We start from the raw sequence: 7,872 nt of genomic DNA, 5'->3' as shown, positions 1-7,872 counted from the left end.
TATTAAGTAATAATATTGAATCAACAGTGTCTATAATCTAGTGAGAATCCCAGTATATCCAATAATAAAAAAAGAAGAAGACAAATTTCCGTTTCACGAAATATCTAACTGCCAGTTCTTCGACAGCATACAATGTGACAATTCTCGATTGACCTCCAAGAAAAATACTCAGCTTTCCCTTAATGCACCGGACCGATTCGAACTTGATCAACCAGAACCCATTGAGCTTTCAAATATTATGGGACATACCGAGAAAAATCACTCAGCTTTAGGAGGTCCCCGATAGATTAAGCTGGAATGAATTTGTACTTGGGAAAAATAATATGCATGGACGATGACAAATGCTAGGAGAATATATATAGTTCGGATTAAACAGCTTCAGGAACAATAACCTTCTCATTCATTCTACAGTCCAGCTCAATCAATGATTTTGGAAGTCGAGTTTTTTCTTCACATATGTCAACGAAGACTATTCCACATTCTGCTTAAGACCTCACCCACCCTACACACAAAAGCTACATGTAAAAAGATCCAAGTCTGGTCCACTTGATTTCGGCAGATTTGATGCTTGTTGGTTCCGAACAAAGCAATCAAAGCTCCATGAACGGAATTGTTAAGAACTTGTTATCCCCAATACTTGGCTTCTCTATTTTTGCTTCAGTTTTCAAGCAGACACGGAGACTTTTTTGGCAGGTTCAACTGCCGTGGATGGACTGTTCACATACCCCAGCATCTTGTTTAATGCTCCGATATAGGCCTTCACACTCGAAACAACAATGTCCATTCCGGCACCGGTTCCACTGAAAATCGAGAAAAGAATGACTTGCTATGAGTTGAAATATTACAAAAGGGAGCTGGGCCTCCTGAACCCATGTAAAGAGAGAACAGTCGTACTGAAGAAAGTTCCAAGTTTCACAACTGAAAATGCTGCATCCAACAGATGTAAGTAAAGAGAGACCAGTTGAATTAAAAGAGAGATTCAAGTCTACCAAGAGAAAGCTTCACCCAACAGATTTTCAAGGTTCATGCAGATTTCGAAGTTTTTTCCTGGTTCATTGCGAAAATAAGATGGACAAGCTGAGAATATGTACGTGGAACATGATAATGGGCGTGTAAAAGGACTTTTATAAATTACCCCAGAAAATGAGTACTCAAGAACTGTCCACAAACAAAATAATATTAGGCTTCCATTTTATTACTTCCGAATTCAGAAGTTATATTGTCGATTGGCGATTTGGAACGTAGAAGAACAGATTCTTTAGGCCTTTTGTTGAGTTCAATCAGTTGTAAGATGATGCAAACTTCCAGGAACGAGTTCTATATGCAACAAAGAAAACCCTTCAAGTCCAAAAGCTTGTTCTTATACCTGAATGTCCGGTTTACTTGCTCCCCAGTTAAAGCATGTGTAGCCGTTAGATTGTTCTCTCCTCGAATCAAAACACGTGTAGTAGCTATTGCGTCAATGCCTTCTGTAACAGCGCTCATGGAATATTCAAGAAGGGTCACCGGTGCCTGCAAGTAAGGGAGAAATGTTCTATTATAACTTAGTGAAGTACTTGCAATAAAGGAGAATGCCAAATTAGTCCTACTACTTATAGGCCAGGACCGATTTGAGTCCCTTGAACATATTTTAGTTCAATTTAATTTCTTAACTCAATTCTGGGATGCCTCCATTGCCAGCATCATTGATGTGGTGGCTTGTTTTCTGTTAAATAACTTAACGTTTTTGGTTGATGGCATGAACCTGCAAACTGAAATTGATTACCAACCTGACCTGTTGATTATATTTGGGTTGGGCCCATACACTAAGGTCATGTTTCCTGGGCTATATAACCCTCACTGTCTTAGGGGCTGTCATGGCAGCCAATGAAATAAAAATTAGGGAAAAGTACAAAAACCCCCTATTGTGATTTGGGGTCCGGACCCCATTGTGGTTTGGGGTCCAAACAACTTGCACCCTGTGCTTTTCTTAGGAACAATCAGCCCCCTGTAATGTACTCTGTTAGCCATAGAGGGTTACGACATAATTTATTTTTTTTTCATTTTTAGTCCTCAATCTTTATCCTTTTAATCATTTTGGTTTCAATTTTTTTTCTTTTATTATTTCTATTCTCAACTTTCAATTTTTTCATTTTAGTCCTAGGAAAGAAAATAGAAAGGGAAGGAGGGGTCGGGGTCGCTGATTGAAGGCCCCAATCCCCGAATCGACCGGAAACTCCGACCCAACCCCTCCACCGAGGTCGCCGGCGTCCTCCATGGGTACCGACGACCTCGATGGAGGGGTCGGGGTCACTGATTGGCGGCCCCAACCCCCTAATGGAGCGGGGACTCTGAGTTGGAGTACCTGATCGATTTGCGGGCTAAGGCCGCCAATTAGAGACCCCGACACCTCCAACGAGGTCGCTGACGCCCTCCATGGGTACCAGCGACCTTGGTGGAGGGGTCGGGTGGTGGCCCCGACCCCTCTTTCCCTTTAGATTTTATTTCTAGGACTAAAATGAAAAAAAGGAAAGTAGAGGATAGAAATGATAAAAGAAAAAAAATGATTAAAAGGCTAAAGATTGAGGACTAAAAATGAAAAAAAAAAACTGACCTCCTATAGCTAACGAAATACACCACATGAGGCTAATTGTCCCAAACAAAAACACATGGTGCAATTTGTCCCGATCCCAAACCACAAGGGAGGTTTTTGTACTTTTCCCTAAAAATTATTGTCTTGTTGCAGAAACATGCCATGAAATAGATTGGCGACGGCAATGATACCAAGGAAACCAACATTTGAGGTGGTGCAAATATGGTGGCCAAAAATAATCTAATGGTGATTTCTCAATCGAACCTTCACGATTAGATCTACAGCTTTGTAGGCAGAATCTACTGGTCCAGTGCCTACAGAACAAGCAACATGTTCCTTCCCTTCAGCATCAAGCAGCTTAACAGTTGCCGTAGAAAGACCAAGAGTCCCACAAGTAACCTGCAGTGAGATACATTTTTCACTATCAATTTCTCTCTTCAATATTATAAAGCTGCAGTTATATCTTGGTCAGAATAATTTTTAGATACAGGTCTATATTATCACAAAGCACTGGAATTTAAAGAAAAATATTATCCATGATTCATTGTTGGTGAAGCAAGGCTGTAAACTTGAGAATCATTTAAAGAAGGATAGATTTAACAGGAACCTGAAGATCATGAAGCTTCCATACAACTGCTGGTTGGAAAACTTCATCAGATACGAGTGCTCTGATGTCAGCATCAGTTACACGCTGGGACACCATAAACAAGTATTAAAGACAAGAGCATCAAAGAGAGAGAAAAAGTGAATCCAATAATTACGATCTGCATGGCAAGGATGAAAATGAAATAAGTTATTTAAAAGAAAAAGAAGCTTCAGGCATATTACTAATCATTAGCTGTTTAAAAGCCTGTAATGTAATCACAAGCGTGCTATATTTACTGTTTCAACAGTATATGCGGTGAATGGGTGGTAGATTAGTTAAGGCCTAACGGCAACTAAATGAGAAGGCAGACGAGGGGTACGGAGACTTGAATGAAGCATAATCTTTTTGGAGATTAATGTAATTTTTTTTAATAAAAAAAGAAAAAAAGACTACTGTAAACTATTGCATTGCTGAGAAAAGGAACTTCATCAGGCAATCTGGATCCAAATGAGAGAAACAGACAGAATAAGTTAGAATTTTACCTTTTTCTGCTCAGCCACTTCTTTAAAACGCCAGAAAATATTCGCAAATTGTTCACTTTCTAGATCATAGCCCAGCTGAAAAGACAGAAGAGCATCGAAAACAAAGAATAAGTTGACCAGCAATGAAAATAATAAAGATTTTATGTTCCCAGGAGATGATCAATTGTTGCTCACCTCGATAAGTTTCATTTTCAAAGCATGACGACCACTGTACCAAGGAAACAAATTAAAAGAATAAATTAAGTTCACAACTTTTTTGTACCTTAGTAGATAGAGAAACACAGTTCCTAGATCAGGAAACCAACTGGCATTATCTTATGTGGAAATACATTATCCAAGAGATTTGGTTATCACTTCAAGAAACACGAATACTTATTAAGTAAAGGAACTCAAAATATGCTGAAACACTAGCATAAGGTGACATACCTAAGTTTTCCGAGGACAATACCAGCTTCATTTGATCTTTCGAGACCGATATCCTCTGGAGATATTATTTCATATGTTCCTTTGTGTTTAAGCATCCCATCCTACATATGTAGAATTATTCTTCAGTGGGGAATGACAGAAAACTGAAGAGTTATTTGCCAAACGAACAACAAATCGAGAACATTCAGAACACTCACCCACTGTAAGCAGAAAAGAAGTGCTATTACTACGTAAGAGTGCAACAATATCATTAAATTAAATTTGCAGAATTATCTCTCAAGGGGATTTTTCATTTGAGTATGAAGATTCCACAACATATGGATAATATACCTAACAAACCATGGAACGGACAAGATTGATCACAAGAATTACCAGACAAAACCACCAAATTACATAAACAGACAATTCAAGCAACATTTTATGTAAATCATAACGTAAAAATTCAAAAAATGATCTGCTGACCATCTTCAAGTAGTTCTAGTACGACAAGTATAAGGCTCAAATGACAATTTTATATTGCCACATACTTGATGAATACCACTTTCATGAGCAAAAGCGTTGGCTCCAACAATTGCTTTGTGTGGTTGAACATGCAAACCAGAGTACTCCTCCACCTACGAATGTATATCCTTTAGATTGAGCTATGAAATAAAAAAAAAGTGAGACAACAAAAGGTAATAAAAGATACCATCTTGCTGGTCAGGGTGATGTGATGTGTATTTATTCCTGTATACAGACCTCCCAGCGTATGGTCTCCTTTGCATTTTATGGCCATTACAACCTGAGACATTTTAGACATAAACATTTGCATCGCATGTCAGCATTGGAGGAAGACAAGATGTCAAAGAAAGATGAATAAAGCCCATAAAAGCTGATCTCCACATGACACACGTTTGATGGCCAGTGGTCCTACAAGAAGCCTATGTAAGTAACTTGCTTCTCCAACTCAATGGTAGAAAGGTTGAAATCATGAAATCAGGATGCAGAAATAGATTACCACAATCCAGTAAGGATACCACAAGACAGTATCCTAATTGACAAAGGGGTCAACCAAGCATATATTTATTTGACAATCGAGGAATGAAATAAGCAAGGAAGATCTGTTAAAATGAAGGAATGAAATAAGCAAGGAAAATTTGTTCCATTATCAAGTATTCATACACAATCACTTTCTCTTTATTTGTCCACCTCCTAAAACATTCAGAACTCAAACTCATACCTCCTCCAAGGATGCATTCCCAGCTCTTTCACCAATACCATTGATAGTTACTTCCACCTGTCTTGCCCCTGCATATGCTCCCTGAGGAAAGAGTTATTAAGACACAACTACCATAAAATAAATCAGTGAAAGCAAAATGTACCATAATTAGGAAAATCATACCGCCAAGGTATTGGCAGTGGAAAGCCCAAGATCATTCTGACAATGCGTAGAGATGATGACATTTTCGATTCCAGGGGTATTGGCCTTGATGTCAGCAATCAGTTTCCCAAATTCTTCTGGCAAGGTAATACCCACAGTGTCGGGTATGTTCAAAGTCGTTGCACCAGCCTTTATAACTTCCCCCAGGATCTCATATAGAAAATCTCTTTCAGATCTGAAATGAAATTGAGAAACATACGTAATGTAATATAGTAATTAAACATGAATCGAGAACTAAGTTCTCCAAGTCTTATCTTATTAACTCAATTGACTTCAAGGATATCGTTCGACCTACATAAAACACTCAATGATTAAAAAATGTATTACTTATTTGAAATGGTACTGATTGCCCAGTAATTCCCATCAATTTGGCGTTTCTCTTGTAAATCTTCTGAGTACAGTGTGCACCCTCTTGGTGCTCCATTAATAAAATTGGACCCTTTCATTGATTAAAGAATATGTATTTAAAACAACATTCTAGACAAATTTCACCGGAACTTGGAATCCCACATCTCACATATATCAACAGGAAATCCTAATAAAACTATTACGATTGTTGACAAGATAGTGTTTGAGTTATCATGGTACATGTTTGAGTCCTTACGCGCGCCCCCCCCCCCCCCCCCCCCCCCCACCCCCCCCATTCCTCAGATTGCCTGTCCTAGACCAAGCCGGACCAGGGACAGGAGTGAACTACCAAACCATAATGTCATACCTTCAAGTAAAGACTTATTTCCAGACAAGTAAGCAAGTGGTAGCTCAAACCCGATAACTAACATTATTGTTACATTTGTAAACGCAATTACAGTACAAGAATTCAAATTTACTCCCCTGGATATAGGAACACAAACCAAGCAAAAATTAACCCATGGTTATGCTAAAAACGACCTTATGGCACTTCTAATTAGCATTTCTACTAGCACAAGGATGAGTAACCTGTTTCACTAGTAAATGGACAGCTGCATGGTTTGGCTTGCATCTAGAAAATGAGCTGACTCCAACATAGTACCATGAAACAGAACATCCTCCTAAGCACAAAGACAAAAAGTGTTCCTTAATTAAAATAAGGAACAAAAAACTCAATCCTAAGTTTATCATCTGCAATTTCTAAATAGACCCACAAGAACAAAAAACGGGGAAATGGGGCCTAACCTGCCAGCGTCCTCGGGGCTGAACTCGACGTCCTCGCAACCCAAGCTTCTCGCATACCTCACCATGCTCCTTGCAATCTCGATAACCTGGTCCTTGCTCTTCTTCAGCTTGTACTCCATGTGGATTGGGCTCGTGGCGATGAAAGTGTGGATCCTCGGCCTCTTCGCGTACTTCACAGCCTCCCACGCAGCCTTGATGTCCCTATCATTGCACCTCGAAAGCCCGCATATAACCGGAACGTAGCCGTCACTGTCGACCGCGTTCCCCACCTCCTGCGCGATCATCTTCACGGCCTCGAAGTCGTCCTTGGAGGAGGCAGGGAATCCGGCCTCGATTATGTCGACCCCGAGCTTCGCCAGCTGCCGGGCGATGTCGAGCTTCTCCTTGGAGGTCATGGTGGCCCCGGGGGACTGCTCGCCGTCCCTGAGGGTGGTGTCGAAAATGCGGACGTAGTTGGGGTCGGAGATGCGGTTGGGGATGTATTCGGGGCGGCGGGAGGGTGGCGGCGGGGTGGGAGTGGAAGAGCATTTGATGGCGGCGGCGGAGGAGGAGCCGGTTCTGTAGAGAAAGAGAGGGGTCCCTGTTGGGGTAATGAAGGGTCTGGGTAAGTGGAAGTGACGGAGAAGGAGAGAGGAGCTCCGGTGGGGGAAAGAGGAGAAGTGGGTAGGGGAAACCTTAGGGCTTGTGATGACAGAAGACGCCATGGGAGGCGCTGCGAAGGGGAGACTGAGTTGAGTTGAAAGCAGGAAGAAGACAGCAAGGGAGAGAGTGAGCGAGAGAGGTATTAAGCGCGACAGTGAGGGATGGCTGGCCGGCTCTGACTCAGACCGTCAGAATGGGAATTTTTTTTTTTCCTATATTCGAAAGTCCAATTAAATATCAACAAACTCGGTAGAATCAGGTTCACCCATTAAAAAATTCTCGCAATGTGAATATTCGAAATCTTAATTAAACGGAACAAACGTCGAATTATTTAAATTAATACTTTTTAAATAATAAGTAAATGATATAATCATATAATTATTTCTTGCCAAAAAAAATTGTAAAATTATTATGCTGATAATGGCCAAAAAAAATTATTATATCAATAAATACGGCAGCCCAGAGTAACGGAAGTGGATCAGCTGGATACGGCTCTAGGGATCGGGGTCAAATGGAACACTAATGGTGGGGT

General features: G+C 40.5%; 1 protein-coding gene across 1 annotated transcript; it reads right to left on the bottom strand.

Moving 5' to 3' along the window:
- Positions 1–335: 335 nt before the first annotated feature.
- LOC116196491 (2-isopropylmalate synthase 2, chloroplastic-like) lies at positions 336–7,510 on the bottom strand. Its single transcript, XM_031526232.1, has 12 exons — positions 6,699–7,510; positions 5,508–5,721; positions 5,346–5,426; positions 4,815–4,907; positions 4,654–4,740; positions 4,127–4,227; positions 3,875–3,908; positions 3,701–3,775; positions 3,180–3,263; positions 2,837–2,971; positions 1,367–1,512; positions 336–800 (listed from the first exon to the last, which is right to left on the bottom strand). The coding sequence occupies exons 1-12, from the start codon at positions 7,400–7,402 to the stop codon at positions 665–667; spliced, it is 1,890 nt and encodes a 629-aa protein (XP_031382092.1). The 5' UTR covers positions 7,403–7,510; the 3' UTR covers positions 336–664.
- Between the last annotated feature and the right edge of the window lie 362 nt (positions 7,511–7,872).

The sequence above is a fragment of the Punica granatum genome, chromosome 2, assembly GCF_007655135.1.
Source record: "Punica granatum isolate Tunisia-2019 chromosome 2, ASM765513v2, whole genome shotgun sequence".
NCBI lineage: Eukaryota > Viridiplantae > Streptophyta > Magnoliopsida > Myrtales > Lythraceae > Punica > Punica granatum.
The sequence above is the reverse complement of the archived record's forward strand: the minus strand, read 5'-3'. Positions and strand labels throughout refer to the sequence as shown.

What these genes read in the sequence shown, in the direction of transcription:
- LOC116196491 (XM_031526232.1), bottom strand. Translation starts at nt 7,402, where the DNA reads ATGGCGTCTTCTGTCATCACAAGCCCTAAGGTTTCCCCTACCCACTTC. An exon ending in CCACTGCCAATACCTTGGCG is followed by an intron (nt 5,427 to 5,507) that starts GTATGATTTTCC and finishes CTCTTTCCTCAG; the next exon opens with GGAGCATATGCAGGGGCAAG. An exon ending in CAAGTAAACCGGACATTCAG is followed by an intron (nt 801 to 1,366) that starts GTATAAGAACAA and finishes CTCGATTTTCAG; the next exon opens with TGGAACCGGTGCCGGAATGG.